Source organism: Pyrus communis, chromosome 8 (genome assembly GCF_963583255.1).
Source record: "Pyrus communis chromosome 8, drPyrComm1.1, whole genome shotgun sequence".
NCBI lineage: Eukaryota > Viridiplantae > Streptophyta > Magnoliopsida > Rosales > Rosaceae > Pyrus > Pyrus communis.
In genome coordinates this window covers 26,703,142-26,721,647 of record NC_084810.1, presented here as the reverse complement: position 1 = coordinate 26,721,647, position 18,506 = coordinate 26,703,142, and the positions used below count along the sequence as shown (strand labels likewise).

Genomic DNA, 18,506 nt, shown 5'->3' with positions numbered 1-18,506 from the left:
TCAAATCTCAATAACCAAAGTGATGAGTTATGTAAATCTCAAAGACCATTTTAGTTAAAAAGACAAATTTTTTATTATTTAACTGAGGTTACTATTTTATCAAGCGCTCATTTATCGAGATTTCCATGTATGCAAGTGGTTACGATTTTCAAAATGCATTATGAAGTTATATATTTTGCACTGTGCCTAGAAGTTTAAAATTTGCGGCAATTCACGGAGTCAACTTTTTGGGACATCTAATCGTCCACTAAAATACAGAGCAAATCTGACTTGCATGTTAGCCCACATAAGGGTCTCCAGATCACATTGCTAGGGGATACGGTCTTCCATCTGCTTGATCATACCGGATTTGAACCCGAAACGTAATGGGTTAAAATGGAATACTATATCAAAAACATGCAAGGGTGCAAATAGATTGATGATTCAGCGAAGAAGTTTTTCATAAATTAGATATATGCATCTTAAGATCTGAAAACTGACGGGGTTGCAGTCAGTCAAGCGGACCTAACAAAAATGCAACCCAACACACAAATAATTACAACGCATATGAACAAGATATTGTTTAGATGAGCCTGGCAGTGGTGAGGCAATCGAAAAATTCGCTCGAATTTCGCTCTTGTTACTAGTAAGGTTACTCCTTGTTCCGGGATGAGCGATCCTTGCGTTGCCCGCCAAGAATACGAGAAATCTGCAAGCCTCTGCTGAACGCTTGGTTGAAGAGCATACGAGTCTGGAATTCAGAAACAAAAGGAAACCAGGCCAAGAATGCAACCGGGGTGAATAGAAGCAGGCCCATAACTATCTCAAAGCCGCGAGCAAGAGTCCGAACCGATGGCCATAAACCAGCCTTGTGCACGACAGGCTTGCAAGCTTGTGCAATCTGACGAGACAGGGAGCACAAAATCGCGTTAGGAAATTCAAGGACAAAGAGATGCACAAGAGCACTGTCGCTATATCGGGAGTGGATACATATACTGAATTAAATTAAGGCAAGACGGGAGCATTCACTCACCAGAAGCATTCCCCAGCCAGTTGGCATGAAAGCAAGAATGCAGACGAGGATATCCTGCAGGGTCATGTGAGGCAGCACAATCAAAGTGACCAAAATGGACACAAAAGTTATGAATATCAGTCCCTTGATCAGCCGGAACACAAGTTGGTATTTTGCGCTTAACTTTCGCCTCCCAACAGATACACTCTGCAGAGAAACATAAACAATTAAATACAATTAATGGGAATACAATTTCGTGAATCGACCTTATCTTGTGGCCTTTATGTAAATATTAATAATTATGCAAACTTGACACTCACCTTCATAACGAACAAAATGAGGACGATCACCAGCCACGAAATGCCATAGACCTGTTAACAAGTAAATACAATATAATAATAAGTTCACAATTGCCAAATCCCTAGAAGAAAAGAAAGAGGAATTGAGAGAGTGACCAGGTTAATTATTTACCAGAACACTCTTGTTGTTCTTTGCGATGTTCAAGTGATACACGAGCCCATACTGATAAACAAAGAACCGTAAGGATAACAGTATCTCAGCTACAATACCGCGTTTTCCAGAATATTGGAGATGCTCTTGTTCCTCCTCCCACCATGATTCCCAGCTTTTTTCAGGTGGAACACCTATACCCCCACGGTTGCTTATCCACTTATTCCAATCCGTCCAATCATCAACAATCTTTTGCCACTCAAAGCCAGATGGATTGAACAGAAAGGGAGCAAACAGCCAGGTGCCCACCATAAACCACATAGACACAGTGATCAAAATGTACGCAACAGCACTTCTATAAGTATGACCAAAGATCTGGTACACAACGAGTAAAATTAAGAGCTCAATGCCCTTAACGAAGTGGCTGCGGGAGTAAAGCCTATAGTTGTCAGCAAATTTGGCATGGAAAACCACAAAACCTCGGCCTGTAGATCTATATTTCGCACCACCATGAAGTAATGTCCTTCCATAATAGTGGGTCTTCGTTCCAAGTGAAAATGTGAAAAATACTGGGGCCAATTGTAATTGCATCAATACGAATTCACTTAGTGCAGTTCGGAAACCCTTCTCCAAACCAATTTCCATCAACATAGGCAACGCCATCAAAAATCCTATTTGAACAAATGATTGAGAAGCAAGGGCCACTTGCAGAGGCTTGTTGTCTCTAATTGCCCGTTCCGTGCTCATACCCTCTTCAAGTCCACTAAGAACCAGATAAAGGCGTCCATAAAGGAAGACGTACACAGTAAGCACAGTGATCTGCCAGAAAAACATACTTCCTTGTTCAGAACTTTTGACAAAATACCTAATTTTATTCTTAATTCTTAAAGACCCAAGTACATAAAAGTTGAAATTGAAACTAAAGGGCAACGTACCAGAGTACTGTAGTAGAAACCAATTGTGGTGAAATAGCAAGACATCATTCGGAAAAAGTCAAAACGGTGTCCAAGTCGGTATATATCTCGACTGAGTGTCTGCTCCCCATTTCCATTAGCTATTTTTGCTTCGAACATAGAGATCTGGTTAAGGCCCACATCTCTTCCCTTCCCAACTTGTATGTACTCGTGATGAGTTACATTGCCTTCACGGAGTGTGGAATTAAAGCCTGCATCCCATCCCATAGTTATATTATAATTGCCCACTCATAATTGTGATAACAGATGATGTTCACTCAAATGCCTCCAACTTACCGGCAAATATGTCTTCACTCAAGTTAATAACCTTGGATGCTTTACTGACACCTCCTCTGGTAAGGTGAAAGAGCCTATCAAACACATCAGGATGACCATAATGAAATCGAACCCTGGATGAGCAGAAACATTAAATTAGAAAAACTTAAGAATAGTCAAATCATAAAAAGCAGAAAAGTTAGCAAACTGAAAAGAAAAAATGAAAAAGGTAAAGAAATTAAACAAATGCAAGCACACACTCGTGCACACGCTAATAACCCAGTACTCAATATTTGGCTGCCATAAGTTTTGGTTTCAAGATTTTCATTTCCCAAAATTGAAAGTGGACATTATGAGGGAATATAACTTACTTGAGCGGATTGGCCAACAGTCTCTGACCAATAGTGACAAAACTGTTTTCCTGATTTGACATGAACCATGCTAGAGAAGAAACACTGCATAGGATCAGGAAAGAATGTTAGTGATAACTCGCAATCATCAGTTTGCAATACAGCAATACACCCTTGGTAACAACACAACACCTACCTTCCAGTGAATATATGCTCCCTAAGCCCAAGAATTGTAGGATACCTAACCCCATCATGCTTCTCGAGAAATTCTTGCAGCAAATTCCTCATTTTCAAGGCTTCTTCCATGTAGTTATCCTACAAGATGGGTCAAATTAATTAACATTGCACATTGGGATACACGCACATTGCAAAAGTATTGAACTAATATATTATCCACCAACATTTTAACTTTGTACTTCAAAAACTTGTTCAGTCCAGCCAATCATCATTGTCTAAACTTGCTACTTAGGAAAGTAAAATCCTGGATTCCAGAGTATTTTGATAACAACCACTATACCTGGTTCATATCAATTGTTTGCAATCCTTCTCCACGTGTGAAAATAATGGCATGATTTTGATTTTCTGGTTTTCCTTCACCCAAAATAGCAGGTCCTGGAAGCTTTATGCGATAAATTACCTGTGTATAGATAGATAACACTACAATTTAGCAAAGGATGTTAAAGAGTTTAAATATGATAAAACCTAAAAAGTAAATAGCATACAATTATATGTGACATGGCCTGCTTAAGGATAACAGTTCCAAAATTCAAAATACTTATGTAAATAAGGTTCAAAAAGTGGACTGACCACTTAAGAAATACAAATCTGTTCCACAATTTACGTTTAAATACGAAACAAAACTGTCACATACTAAAAAAGGTACAAATTAAGTGAACAAGGAGTCCACTTCTAAAACAAAACCAAAACATGGTATCTACAAAATTCACTCTAAAACACGAACAGCAGCTCAATAAAAGTAAAAACAGCCGGTGACCAATCTGATAAAATAATAGAAAAGAACAGCCTAAATTCCAAATCAACAGACGCCCATAAATAAGAAATAGAAGCCTTTTTCACAAGTATACCACCTCCTCACCCTTCACAAGCTACAAATCTTAATCATTATTTACCTTAAGGCAATTGCCCTTGTAAATAATACATCTTGCCAATGTTCACAATAAATGTGAGAACAAAAATGAATTAATCTACCTTTGAGACGGATACATAACCATAATCTGTTTATGACACTATAACTTATTTGCCTCACAGACTAGCAATGTCACAAACATATACAGAAATCAGGATTCTAAGCCAGGTGGTATCCTAATTTTGTTAACACACAGGTTTGATTATCAGTATGGCCATTGAGGATCAAACATTCAACAAAACATGTCTTACAATACAATATAATTCATAAACACATTTCACTTTCATAGACTAAAATTCACAAGTGTAGATTATAGCATTACTTGATCCAGATTTTGAACGGGCTCTGAAGAATCAATTGACTTAGGCAGAGCAGCCTTGACTAAAGTAGAGTAATAAACTTTTTGGTTGATCTTCTTGGAACTATCTTTGCTAGGTTCCTCAACCTCATCAATATATGCCACACGTAGTGATGGATATCTGTTGCACAACAATAACACCACCAATTAAAAGTTATGACAATCAGAAAATACCACTAGAATCCTATCTGAAACATACGTTGTCATAAGCCTCAGAATGTCTTGCGCACGAGCATCACCAGATCGCTTGTGTATCCCATATAGTTGGCATGATACCACATATGTGAATTTCAAATCAGCTACTGCTTGACATTGCGCCCACAGTGACCTTCCTTCCTTTGATTGATCTTCAGCATTCAATTCTATGGCCTTATAGCCTTCCATTAAATCTGGAAGGTGATATTAAGCCATGTGTACAAAGCAAACAATACTTTCTTAGTTTTCTTTATATCTCACTTCAAAAGAAGTGTGAACATTAGGAAATTTATTTAAAATAAAAGATATAAAATTAGGTACCTTCATCTTGGGCCATATCTAGAAAAGACTGAAGCTCCAAAGCTTTTCGGTAGTACATCATTCCCCTTACTATCATCAGTTATGAAATTTAGTAAATACCAGAGTCGAACAATGTCCATAAAAAATATATTGCCATCATTATGCTTTGAAAACGCGTCTAAAATATCAGCACATAGGTGGAGAGATACCAGTACGAGTCAAAGTTTGCCCTCTATATGATGCCCAAAGGCGAAGATCTTCTTCCAATTCGTCTGATCCTTTAAGCTCCTCTTCACTGGTGCAATTCACACGCTCAAGAAAGTTGTTCCACTCATCTGTTTGCCAACATAGAATCAGTAGAGGACAAAGTACTATAGGAGATACAAATACATTAGCTTGAAATATCAGAGAGTACCAAAATAAACCTGGGAAATTTTATTAACCAAAACAAACCTGGGAAAATTTTTTGCAAGTAGAAGAGAATTGAAACCCCATCTTCATTTGGCACTTCCAAGTCACGCAGCGAAAAGAGAACCTCCTCGGTGTAGTAAGGAGTTAAAACACTACAAGAAAAATTATTACTTTAGAAGGCAGTACAACCAAAGGAGAGTAACTATTATATGGCACACAAACACTTAAGAATATATGAAGTCCTGCACACCATCTAATTTGCAAGGTTTCAGCAAGTTTCTTAGTTTACGGAAACCTTTCGTATAAAACTTCTGACCAATCATGTATCCTCCTTAGAGCTCAGCTCGCAGAGATGACTTTACCATAGTCCTAATCTTCTAAATTCTCAAGACTCAATGTCCCCTCCCCCCCCCCCCCTTTTTTTTTTTCATTTTTACAATGTCCTAAAAGTACAAACCAGATTACGTCATTGTAAATTTCGCAAAAAGTGTTGGTTCCGAGCAATGTTTTAAAAAATTAGCCTCGGGCCGCACCTTGGGCGCCTTTGAGGCTGGGCGCTAAGGCTAACGCCTCTGTTTTGCTGGAGTGGGCGAAAGGCTTCGCCGGAGCTGCCTAGGCACATCTCAGGGTTTTTTATTTTTTTTCCAAACTCCCAATCCCAAATTTTGGGTAGGGTTTTAACTGCTTCATACCACTTCCTTGCACTATCGTCTGTCTGCCTTTTTCTTCTGATTTTTATTTTTTTATATAATGGATGTGTGTGCTGTCTGCATGCATTGTTAAATGTGTGCTCATTGTGCTTTTCATCCTCTATTTTATATATATATATATATAATATGTATATATATGTGTATATATATTTATAATATATATGTGTGCTCAGGGTGATTATTGATTAATAATCTTTTTTTTTTTTAATATAATATATGTGTACGCTCAGTGTATATATTAAAAAATTTGGGTCCCATGAGGCGAAGGCCTGGCTATCCCTCAAACGTCTTGCCCACGCCTCACACTTTTAATACATTGGTTCCGAGGGACGGGGGAGGGCTAGGTTAGCCGAAAGATGGTTATTGGTTCAAGGACGCTAGGTGCCCCTGATTTTTCAGGGTAAGAAGGGGTAGAGAAAATGACTCGAGCCAGTTTATAAATGAAATTTCAAAAATAAATAAAAGACGAATGAGGCAAGATAACTTACGAGAAAGAGAGCATATTGCGAACTTTTGGTGCTGGAGGCATGTTCATAAACAATGAATTTGAGAAAAAAGAAATCCGCCTTCTAGCTTCTAAGTTGGACGGTACATCCATGGCAGACTCCTTTGTTGTAAGCAAAAGATCTAGACGTTTAATCTGCCAAAGAAAAGGTAATTAATGAGGATTATAGGACATATTGAAGATTAAAATTTGTAATTATATCTCTACCAATGACACACCTTCTCCCTCCAAGCCTCTGTTACTTGTGGAATAGGAAACCTGATAGCCCCAGAAGACGCAAACAACTGATACTGTTGAGGTTGATCAAGGGGCATCATCCCTTCATGGCCAAACACACCATGGCTTGAATCTACCAAACTACACAACAAAAATGACATCGTCTTAAGTAACGCTTGTATATGTAAATAATAAATTATTAGGCAATCACATCAACGGTGTGATACCTGGACATATGGTCCTCCATTATGTCTCTTGTAACTACCTCCAGCATGTCCTGGAACAGAATCACAACTTGATCCCTTTCATCCTTATTATTGTCCATCTGCAAAAATCAAGCAAACTTGGTTATGATCATTCATCAAACTGGCTGAGAAAATCACATGCTAAACCAAATCTAAAATCTTACCAGATGTTTGATGAGCTTAACGAAATAGCCATAGAGACTAGGAAGAGCACTCATATTGTATTCGACCATCAGGTCACCCGCTGCTATGTGCTTGTCAACATCAGAAAATATATCATCTATAACCCTGAACCCCAATTAATTTAGCTTAGCAAGTGGTATACAAAAAATTAATTCTCACTAATTGAAAACTGTGGCACAAATCTTAGATGAAGTTTTATTTTCTCCAATGTTATAATGGAATGCTTCTTACAATAAACAAAAACCTACTCTTTCTCACGTTCTCCCTGAACCAGGAACTTAATTATGTTCCTAACTGAAGCATAGCATTCCGAAACAGCACAAGACATGTAATTGTCAGCCTCAATCCTCTTTTTCAACTCTTTATCCTTGCCATTGCTGTCCTTGGCCATGTCTAATGCTATCGGGATCTGATGAGCAACACACAATCATTATGTGCATATAGGGGTTCAAAACTTCCCAAAAATGTATGCTAAAATTAACCTTGCTAGCAAGCAAAAATGGAGGCCACTGCGTAAGGGAGCCTAAATCACGATCAGCCCAATAAGGAACAAGCAAAAGGTTCATTTCCCTGAGAATTAAAAAACCTTAGCGCACAACCAAAAGAAAGAACACTATGGAAAGAACCTGGAAAAGAAGCAGCAACATAGCATTGAACTACTGCAAATAAAAATATATCCATTGCCAGATCACCTATTGCTTATAAGATCCTCCTCTCGGAAACTACTTATTATCTTGTTCCATAATTGAGCAAATCTTGCTGCCCCTTTCTCTTTGTTGACTTCAACCTGGAAGAATTGAAGCATTAATAAATTAATACAACTAATGGAAGGGGAAAATAACAGTTACAAGTTTTACACGGAGAAAACAAAGTTAACCTGAACAAAGGTGCGAAACAAAGTAGCCTTCAGTCCTTTCTTCTTTGGTTCACTCTTTTCCGCCGGAATCAAACAGGCATTAAAAGCACCAGGAAGTGATTGAAAACGAGATCTCAGCATTCCTAATGTTCGAATCTGCAACCAATTTGAGAATAAGCACTAATATTGTACAAAGTCACTACAAACATAATTTTTTTATACAGATCTAAGAAAAAATTGAGAAGAATTAGTTCAAAAATCATAAAGAATAATATTAAATGCAGCAGTGAGTTGTCATGTTTAAGCCCCTGGAAAGAATATAAATACGGGGATATAGGTATAGCAAAAGAAAGAGCTACAAATTATACATATATCCCATTTAAATGTGAAAGGTGAAATGTAAATTCTACTCTTCAGAACTTCGTGAAGTCCTTGTGAAATTTAAATTCTACTCTTCAGAACTTCATTAAGTCTTAAATGAAGTCTTACTTGCAGTTTGTATAGACAAACCATCAGAACTGCAAATCATGTAAGACTTCAGAACTTCATGCAGTTTGTATAGACATTGAATACCTCAACAACACTTGCAACAGGAAAAAAAAAAAGGGGGGGGGGGGGGGGGGGGGGCCGGAGTGGTTCGTTTGATCAGTAATAAACATATGAAGCTTAAAAATGAGCTAATTTGAAAAAGTAGAATTAAAGAGCTATTTTGATCAATAATTCACCAACCTCTCCAAGGCGACGGAATGCACCATAAATTCCTCCAAATATTGTGGAGAAAATGGCGTACCAAATCTGGGTATCCATAAAATAGACCTGAAAAGATTTGAGCATAAGAAAGAAAGAATCTACAATATACTGGACCGGATGACAAGCAAACAATAGCTATGAAAACAACATAAACCATACAAGGATAATTGGAGCCCAGAGTGCAATCACAACACCGATATTGTTCTTTGCTGCAAGGAAAATAAATACATGATAAACATGTTGTGGAACAAGATAACATTAAACACAAAGAAGGCATTTGATACATTACCACGGGGAAAAAACTCGTGCCACTGAAAATTGGTTATACGTACACTCATGATGGCCTTTGTTGGACCAACTAAAGGTTTTATCTGGAAAGTAACAGAATAATTAGAATAAAGAAATGGACTGAACAGAAGCATTGGGCTACGTTTTATACCCACCCAGTTTTCCCATTCCACCATTTATTGTTTTGATGATTCGTGTACTAACATATAACACGTAAGAGAAACAAGAAAAGTCCAATGTGGTTAAGGGAGACACCTCTATATAGTAACTGAAAGCCAGCTTGGTAATTATAAGAAGAACCCAAAACATTGTGTACCTGAAAAGTTTCAACAGATAGAAACAAAGGTTATACATAGAAGAGAATGATAACAGATAAGAAACAATCCCATATATCTTCTTTTTCTCTTTGGACTAATGGATTCTTACTTGAAAAGGGAAAATGTGCTCTCATGCATTCCCCTCCCAACATAAAGTCGAGGCTACAGACAAATAATAATAAATTCAGGCTATTCAGCGCATGTTAGGTGATTAAAATAAATGCAAAATATGTATACAAATATCAGAACCTGTTTCACTTACCTGTGACCACCACATCATAAACATCACGATCTTATAATTTGATCTCTCAAGGAATCTACGAATAAATGGGAACAGAAACAGCACCGCAGCCAGCATGTTTGGTGACAAGTAGATAACAACAGCCAAGATAAACAAGGTTGGTTGATGTCCATCGTTGCCAAACCAACTTTTGATAGTTTGAGCAAACGCAGGAGGGTTTTTCCAACTATATGCATATGTAATCGGTAGAATTACCACCCACATAGCAGCTGTAATGACCTTCAAAATGTATCTCAACTTAACATGGAATGACATACTCCGCCTACCCTTCCAGCTAAGAATTACATCCACAAAAGCTGCACAAGCCAAGAAAAACAAGCAATCATTATTTAACAAATTCAACTTCGTACAATGAACAGTGAATTTCTAGATAGCAACATTAGATCTATTTACACCCATGTTGAGAATGAATCCCACATTAATAGGAGGAATGGACCTTGCATGGGCTTATACGTAAGTTAGGCTTCTTCCCATATTGCCAATTGGTTTTATGGTGGAACATTAGACTTCTTGATTAACAAAGAGAGTGGTGGGATTCAAAAACAAGGACAAGAAACTATCAAATTCTAATTCTAATTGAACATAGTAAAATCTCACATAGGTATTACATAAAAGGGAAGCAGTAGCATACTGAGGCCTAGAAAACAGAGAAAACAATAATGAACTTGCAGCTACAAACACCTATAACAAATTTAATTACCTTGCCCAAGCTTCAATACTGCAGCAGTTATGAAGACAGACAATGCTTTCGTGAATACTTCACCATCAAATAATGCAGTAGGTTGCCCCGAGCCATTCCAAGCAACAATTATCATAACCTTATAAAAACAAAAGTCAATTTCAGCAGTGCCATAGAATTAAGTACAGCTCACAGAAGATTAGATGGAAGGAAAGACAGAACCTGTAAACATAGAATAAAGAAGCTCCACATGCGGTCAAAGCTTCTAAAAATATGCCAAAATGACCGTATCTCAACGAAATTAACCTTCCCCACCCATCGATCTCCACTAGCTGGCTTTTTATCCTGAATATTATATCAAGCAAAGTTATGCATCGGGTGAGAAAAGCCTTTCTCAAATTGAACAGCAGTTGTATCACCAGCAGAACAAAAATATGATTTTTTTTTCACATATGATCATCACTCTTATCAAGAATACCGTCTAAACAAATTTCCAAATACGGTCTATTAAATAACAATCTTATCAATCTCAGTCATGATCTCAACTGTTACGGTCAGCCACATGGATGCCCATCTATCACCAACAGGCAACAGAGAAATTAAAAGCAGTTTAGAAACTCACTTAACACTTAACTGTATCAATACTGTCAGTTGCTGATTTTAATTTTTCCATTCTATGTTTTTTTTTTTTGAGAAGAAATTTTTCCGTTCTATGTATTAGAATGGCAGTTCCATTCAATCGGAACTAACTTCAAATTAAACTTCCACAAAAGAAAATTGTAAATTCCCAAAAATATAGATTCTCTTTTGATTTCGACTTAGAAAGGGCTAGAATAGCCTCATGGAAAGGGAAAGCAAGAAGAAAGAGTAAAACAAACATGACCTACCTCATTACTTATATCACAATGACGCTGATCAATAGGCATGCAAAAGAAATCAGCACCTGCACGCATCGGCCAGCCTAACCGGAAACAATCCACCGACCTACAGTTTAACAAAGAGCATAAGAACTAGAGATATACAAATGAATGGGAGGGGGGAGGCAAAAGGAGAGAAAGAGAGAAAGGGGGAGAGAAAGGGAGAGAGAAAGGGGGAGAGAGAGAGAGAGAGACAGAGAAATTATATGTTTGTACCAGAAGTATTCATTTAAATCATCATAATTTCTCCACTGGGAATGCTTTGATTTCCCTCGTTTACTCCTTTCAGCCTCCTGTCGAGAAAAACCACAGAAACATGATGAGATATAAGCAATATGCAACACTAAAAATTCATCTTTTAGTTTAGAAGGACACCCTAAAACATGATGCTCTCTCCACCTGCCCATGCAGGATTTAAGAAAGACAAGGATGTAAGCCATTGTTTAGGACTGAGGTACCACTCTTAAACTTACTTAAGTTTAAAAAAAAAATACGTAAAAATAAAATAAATACCTTTGCGATCACTAAATAAATAGGAGTCACAACTTTTCTCAAGAAAGCCTCTTCTTCGCCTCCATAGGCAGGCTTCACATTCTCTCCCGTCATTGGACTGACATTCCCAGCGAGCATACCATACAATTCAAATGCCATCTACAGAAACAAATGAAACAAATAAACATCCATTCCTGTGCACTGGAGTGAAAAATTCTGTGAGCCTATGAAAGCATATCCACAAAAAATAGTATAGCATGCTATTACAACTTGAATGCTATCAATCAATTTTTTTTTGGTTGATAAAGAGACAATTTTCACATAAAAATATTAACAACCATACAACCCTACAAATACAACTATTGGTAATGAAAAAAATGCCACAGAGTTGTCGCACTTGTAATGAACAAAAGACTACAACTGAACATACGTGGTGATAGATATAGCAAAGGCACTCTGGCATGAATCTCAAATTTGCAGCTTCTCCCCATATCAGAAGATATAGACCCATGTATAGTAGTTTGCGCTGTTGCACCTCTTGCTGTATTGTTGGTAACCTGAAAAAAAAAAGAACCAAAATAACATCAAATTAAATAAAGTGAATTTCTTGGGGCAGGGGAAGTGATAGAAGCAGAATATACACGCTCCCATTCACATTAAAGTTTAAGACACCGACACGAAATTTCCTAATTTTTTAAATGATAACCCATTTCTGTGTCAATCACCACACATAAAATAGAGCAGCACCACTTTATTTGTGACTTGTATCAGTTGTACCCCCTGAACACACACACCCAACCAGCAACATGCCCACACAACTATACTGTGGAGTATAGGCAGTCCTATTTGAATTCCAGGTTACATGCTCAATGAGATAACTAAGCAACTATTATCAGTCAACTGACATTCGTATAAGACATCTCACCAAAGGCTACTTTTCCGGCCCAAATACTTGCACCATTTTTTGTAGTTCTTGAAAACCTTCTTCATCACTTCTGTCAATGCACGGTCATCCAACTAACAAGAAAAAGCACAAAATTATGACACAAACAAGGAAGAAAAGATCTCTGCTAATTCCAAGAAAGCACAACTTAAAAGTTTTACCTGCAGCTCTTCTCAGATTTAGACAGAGGATACATTAATATACTGTAATTTCACAAATTAGTTATCTCATATGTCAAACAAATTCTGTTTCAATCAAGCTGTGAATTGTCTCTCTGTGAGGCTTAGTAACACTAAAAATGAACGAAATGTTCGCATTCCCCACCCCATTCAGAAGATAGAAGATACTAAACATTTCCCACCAAAATTTAGTTATGACATATCTCTAAGATAAAATGGTTCAGAAAGCCACCAGTTTTTTCCTTTAAGAAGAAAGTCCCCCTTATTTAAGTGCAACAACATTAGTGCAAGAATCGTGGCATTCTAAAATAAGCTTTTGAGAGTTTCATCAGTCAAACCACCAACGTTTCTGAGAAGCACCACCTCCCCAATTTAAGAAAGGTGGGTACCTCATAGATTTGCACCCAAAACTTTTATTTTTTATTTCTCTAGTTGAGCAAAAAAATAATACTCTTGGTTATACTGTGGACCACTGGCAACACTCATCGGGACTCTCAAAATAGTTCATTGAAGGAAACTCGGTGGTAGCATTGTCGGCAATGAGGTGAACATAGCCTCACATTGTTTTGGGAAAATGTGAAACGGCAAAACTGATTTACAAATTTTACGCTAACACATATGCTAGCTAATATTCATGTCATCCACCAAACATCCATGCCAGATACATACCTTGGGTTGTTGATCAGGCTTTGGAAACTGCCTTATATGCACATTTGCAAGCAATAGTATCAGATGCTCCCGTTGATTTGCCACATTATCCTTCTGAAAATTGATTAGGATAGTCAATAAACATTGGTTACAAAAAATAAAAAATGCATTGCGCTCCAACTGAAGAAGAATTGCATTAATAAATACAGCCACAAGGGACTTAGCTAAACTCTCGAAGTGCATAAGCTGTCTGATTACGTTACCTGAAACCCAAACATTGACTGAAGCCAATCCAGAACGTCTTCTTCATTTTTCTTTTTGTATTCCTTTGGCCAAGGAAGACCCCTGGTGTTACGAAGGGCAAAAACAGCAGCTTGTACCTGCAAACAACATACCATTTGAGTAAATTTGAAAACGGAGCTAGACAAACAAATAAGAATAATAAGAATAGACCTCTGGATATTTCATAATTGCTTGATTTGCACTATCAGGATCAAGTGGAAGGATATTGTAAGGGACCAAGAGCTGTGTCTTTTCTGCAACTTTATGATGAGCTTCCAAAATCTGCAAGTGTCAAACATGAGTCCATTGTCAAAGAACACTCAAACACACAGGAAACTAGTACAGTACAAGAGCGGCTAAATCTTGACATTGCAAAAATAATCACCATCACATAAAGTGCTGAGGGAAAGGGGGAAAAGAAAAGCTTTACATATCAGAAATGGGAAGAGTAACAGAGTTGTACCTCACGATCAACTTCCATAGATTGTGTCATATTAACAGCCTTTAAAACCTCAAAGAGAACATTGGCAGTCTGGTATGCCTTGGTAAGTTGTGCACTTCATAGAAGGAAAACCCACTATCAGACAAAGGAACAATAGGAGCAATTATACTAAGCACTCCACCTAACAAGGCCAATAATCTGCCAATGAAACCCACCGGTCAGCTTTATGAGTATTTGACAAAGCTTGAATATATTTTTTGTAGTAATGATGGTAGAAGCTCTGCATTTCACGTGCATCACTTTTTTTAACCCTTCCCATGAGTGTTGGATCATTCTCCTGAAAAATAGAGAAAACTTTGCTTAGAGAACAGTTAACACTAACCAGAACAACTAACTTAGATAAGGTTTTTAAGATCCCATGTTAATCTCATTAGGGAGGATATCAACATTGCAGAAAAGCAACTTTTGCTTCTAGTTTTGGGTGGAGTGGTTCATGGATTTAACAACTTGGTCATAGAACAGACTCACTTTTCTCAAACCAAGATTTTTCTGGCATTGTATGTGTGTGTGGTTATTGAACAGTAGAACTCAGATAAACACAAAACACCATCACAGTCCATGGTTAGTTACCTAAAAAACATAGAGAAGTTCAAGTCCGTATGAAATTTTACGTAATATTGACATAAATTCATTAGTACATTTCACGTTACGCTTTATGGTTCTTTGACATGAAACCATACTGTGCTCCACTGAAAATTTTCTTAGGGGCCTTACATGTTCCAGGCCGGAACTTGTTATATAAAAATAAAGAAACCAATTTGACTTGAAAACAGAAAATAAGTTTATTTCCACAGAGCCTAAGATAAAGAATTTCCCCCTATGAATAAGGCTTCGCAAATTTTCCACTAAGGCCAAGATGGCAGTTTAATTTGTCAGCTTGAGAACTTTAAAAAGCTAGTCACCCAGAAAACTGTATTAAGCAAGCATTCAAAGTTGGCTAAATATGACTAGAAATCAATAACTTGCTTATTGGATCTGTAAGACATAGTTTTTCTAAATTTCATCCCAAAATCATAATAGCCCAATATACATCATTTTGCTTTCCTTTCTTCCCTTTGTTAGAAAAAAATAAATTCAGTAGAAGACATCTAAAGTTGGCTACAAAGAACTGATGATTCGTACAACGAAACCAATTTCTAAAGAACAGTGTACAAAAATGAGGAAGAGCTTGTTTATGAGCTTTTGTACTGAGATATGAAAAACTTTATGCACAAGGCTACAAAATAACTGATACTTATACAAAGGAACAAATTTGTTAAGGTCTTAAGCATTATAGCTAGAAAAATATACAATTATGAGCTTTAATCGAAGATTACTAAATAATACAGCATACCCTTTCAAGACGTTGAAGAAGGGCAGTTTTAAACTGACGAACGCCACGTCCACTAGAAGTAGGATCCAGCCTATGAGCCTTCTCGAAGGCATAAAATCGACCTACAACAACATCCAGCACGAAATTATATCTCATATGGCCAACAAAATAAAGTGGATATCATAACAAACTGATTTAAGAAATTTAGATGAAATGACAAGTGAGAACAAGACCCGGAACATTTAAATGAAAGAAACAAGATTGTCTTAGTGGAATAATTTAAAGGTGGTGTATATCGAGAAAGAACCACGATATTATCAATTTATCAGTGAGCCCTTGTTTCTCAGACCGATTTCCAATTGCCACAACGGGTGTAAGAAAAGGCGAGTTACTATAAATCCTTTCCTTTAGTGAGACAATGAACCACATATCAGACAACATAACTCAACTCATGCCCGTATAACATGCAAAGAAAGAATTTCTGAAAAATATAACAGACTTCTAACATAAGTAGACAAACTCCAAATCATCAATACATGGATGAATCCTTCTATTCGAAAATATTAGATGGGAAAAACACAGAAGTAACCGCATGTACATGTGCAATTAAACCGAGCACAAAATGCATACATGAGCAAGCGAAAACATAACGCCAGTTTCTTTGACATAGGTACCAAGTACCAACTGCATACAAAAATTCGAATAATCTCCGAAATGCATATAAAGAAACAGACCCAGATGCAAATAAATTCTTAATGCTCATTAATTCAATGCAATTCCAAACAAGCAACTCACTAACAAACACTTGCAAGTAAAAAGTTACCGCCGTGAAAACTTACAGAGATAAGCAACTCTAGGATTGTTGGTTTCGACTTCATTGGCAACACGAAGAATGGGGGCGATTTCGACAAGGGACGATGGCACGATCTCACTGTCGAAAGCCGTCTCCCCGAGGTTCCCGGCCGTCTGTGTTCGAGTTATCCGCCTCTGCAGTGGCTGCTGAGGTGGCTGATCCGAACCACCCCCTCTCGACGACGACGCCATTCTCCTTCACTTCCTATCAAAACCTCAGAGCTCAATCACACTACTGGTTCTTCCTATTTCCTACTAAAAACACAAAATTTCAATAAAAAAAAATATCCAAAAGCAATAATAAATCAAATTTTGAACTAAAAATAGAAAAATAAAGCTTAAAACTCGAATAAATTAATAAATAAATAAAAAAAGAGAAAGCGATTACCGGCGGAGCAGAGAAGCTAAGCTTTGAAATCCGGCATCTGAAACATGCGAGAGAGAGAGAGAGAGAGAGAGAGAGATTAAATGCTAATAATTATTTTAAAAATTTGAAAAAAACTAAGGAAAAAAAGGGAGAATGTGAGTGGAAACACAATGTGGGAAAGAAGAGAGCTTTACAGAAGCAGCAGAAAGACGAGTGCTTTACAGTGAGGGTTTCCAGCGGAGGAGAAACCCTAGGAGAGAGAAACGGCAAAGCAGAGAGAGAGAGAGAGAGAGGCGCGGGGTGCCTGCAAGTTTAAGCTATAAACGAAGGGAAAGCATAAGGTTAGACGACAGTAGTAGTGATACTCTCCCACTGCTGCTGTAGTGCTCTAATCCTAGAGAGGAGAGAGAAAATTTCCCTACTTTTTCCACTTGTGGGCCCAAATGCATGGCCCTTGCGTCGTGCCATCTTGTAGGTTCAGAATTACCGCTATACCCTTGGATATTTACTCCTCTGCGCTTCTTCGGGGGGTCAAATTTGTAATCCAGTAAAATAGCAGCCCTTTCAAAACCTGAACAGATAATATTGATCATCCGTTCAGATTTTACTCTAGTGTTTTTCTGCCTTATCAAATCACATTAAATAAGAGTCATTGACTTAGTTTAGTAATATTTTTTTTCACTTGAAAGTAAGAGTTTTTAAGTTTGATTCTCGTAGATGATAAATTTAATACCAAATTAAGTTACATATTATGCAATTTAACCGAATTTTCTAACTTTTAATGTAAAAATATGAATGTGTTTGAAAAGAAAAAAAATTCATACCAAATAGGAAAGGCGTAAGGTCAATTAGGACTTTTTGACACAGTCAAATTGTAATGGGATATGAGATGAAATGTCGGTATGTTTTTTGTCTCTAGTGCCGAATTTAGCAGCGCGGGACCGCACCAGCGACCGTGACTGACAAATGACACGATCTGCGAGGGGATGGAGACCGTTCTCCACAGCGGACCCGGAACGACCAATGAGCGATTGAACTTACTCAGCAAGTTTGAAAAGCGGTGGAAAAAGAAAAAAAGTATTAATTATTTGACCTCAAAATATTAAAGAAAAGAAAATTATTATTCTGTGTTTAATTAGGAAAATAAATACACTTTTTGGTATGGTCCACGTCACATGGATAACGAAATATATATAAGTAGTACGATGTGGGAGTAGGAATCGAATCCTCTTCGGATTCAAAAAAATTGAACCCAATAATCAAATAATCTAGACTATTGAAATTTAATTCAACAGTTATAATTATTATAACTTTTAGAGACTTTTATTTGTAACAGTTAGATCAAACTTAAATGGTCTGAATCATTTGATGAGTGATTAGTTCCTTTAAGTTCAGAAGGGATCCAGTTCTGTGAGAGTAGATCCTTTCCTGATTTACACATTCGGAGTCTAGGATCAAATAATTCTACTCCTTAAAATTTAATCATGATGTCAAAATTATTACTGTTTTTGAAAATTACAATAATTTTTTG

The 18,506-nt window shown here is 37.2% G+C and overlaps 1 protein-coding gene across 3 annotated transcripts; it reads right to left on the bottom strand.

Annotated features, from left to right (window-relative positions):
• Positions 1–386: 386 nt before the first annotated feature.
• LOC137742061 (callose synthase 3-like) lies at positions 387–17,334 on the bottom strand. Of its 3 annotated transcripts, none has more exons than XM_068481805.1 (44): positions 17,170–17,334; positions 16,997–17,033; positions 16,596–16,863; positions 15,778–15,878; positions 14,600–14,721; positions 14,406–14,499; positions 14,114–14,224; positions 13,924–14,040; positions 13,682–13,774; positions 12,816–12,907; positions 12,321–12,447; positions 11,912–12,049; positions 11,615–11,691; positions 11,369–11,465; positions 10,704–10,826; positions 10,503–10,620; positions 9,764–10,098; positions 9,611–9,663; positions 9,440–9,500; positions 9,186–9,267; positions 9,056–9,105; positions 8,876–8,962; positions 8,168–8,302; positions 7,983–8,077; positions 7,773–7,860; positions 7,539–7,699; positions 7,272–7,395; positions 7,090–7,187; positions 6,865–7,003; positions 6,630–6,781; positions 5,474–5,583; positions 5,230–5,355; positions 5,042–5,110; positions 4,725–4,914; positions 4,490–4,646; positions 3,538–3,657; positions 3,217–3,335; positions 3,042–3,125; positions 2,692–2,804; positions 2,377–2,606; positions 1,463–2,260; positions 1,312–1,362; positions 1,013–1,198; positions 387–880 (listed from the first exon to the last, which is right to left on the bottom strand). In XM_068481805.1, the coding sequence occupies exons 3-44, from the start codon at positions 16,798–16,800 to the stop codon at positions 632–634; spliced, it is 5,877 nt and encodes a 1,958-aa protein (XP_068337906.1). In that variant the 5' UTR covers positions 16,801–16,863; positions 16,997–17,033; positions 17,170–17,334; the 3' UTR covers positions 387–631. The 3 variants fall into 3 exon arrangements, with proteins under 3 accessions (XP_068337906.1, XP_068337907.1, XP_068337908.1); XM_068481806.1 differs by having other exon boundaries at positions 16,596–16,860; XM_068481807.1 differs by having other exon boundaries at positions 16,596–16,813.
• Between the last annotated feature and the right edge of the window lie 1,172 nt (positions 17,335–18,506).

Coding starts and splice junctions, on each gene's coding strand:
- LOC137742061 (XM_068481805.1), bottom strand. CDS start 16,800: ATGGCGTCGTCGTCGAGAGGGGGTGGTTCGGATCAGCCACCTCAGCAG. Junction 8,963..9,055: donor TCTGGGCTCCAATTATCCTT/GTATGGTTTATG, acceptor AAATCTTTTCAG/GTCTATTTTATGGATACCCA. Junction 7,004..7,089: donor ATGGAGGACCATATGTCCAG/GTATCACACCGT, acceptor TTTGTTGTGTAG/TTTGGTAGATTCAAGCCATG.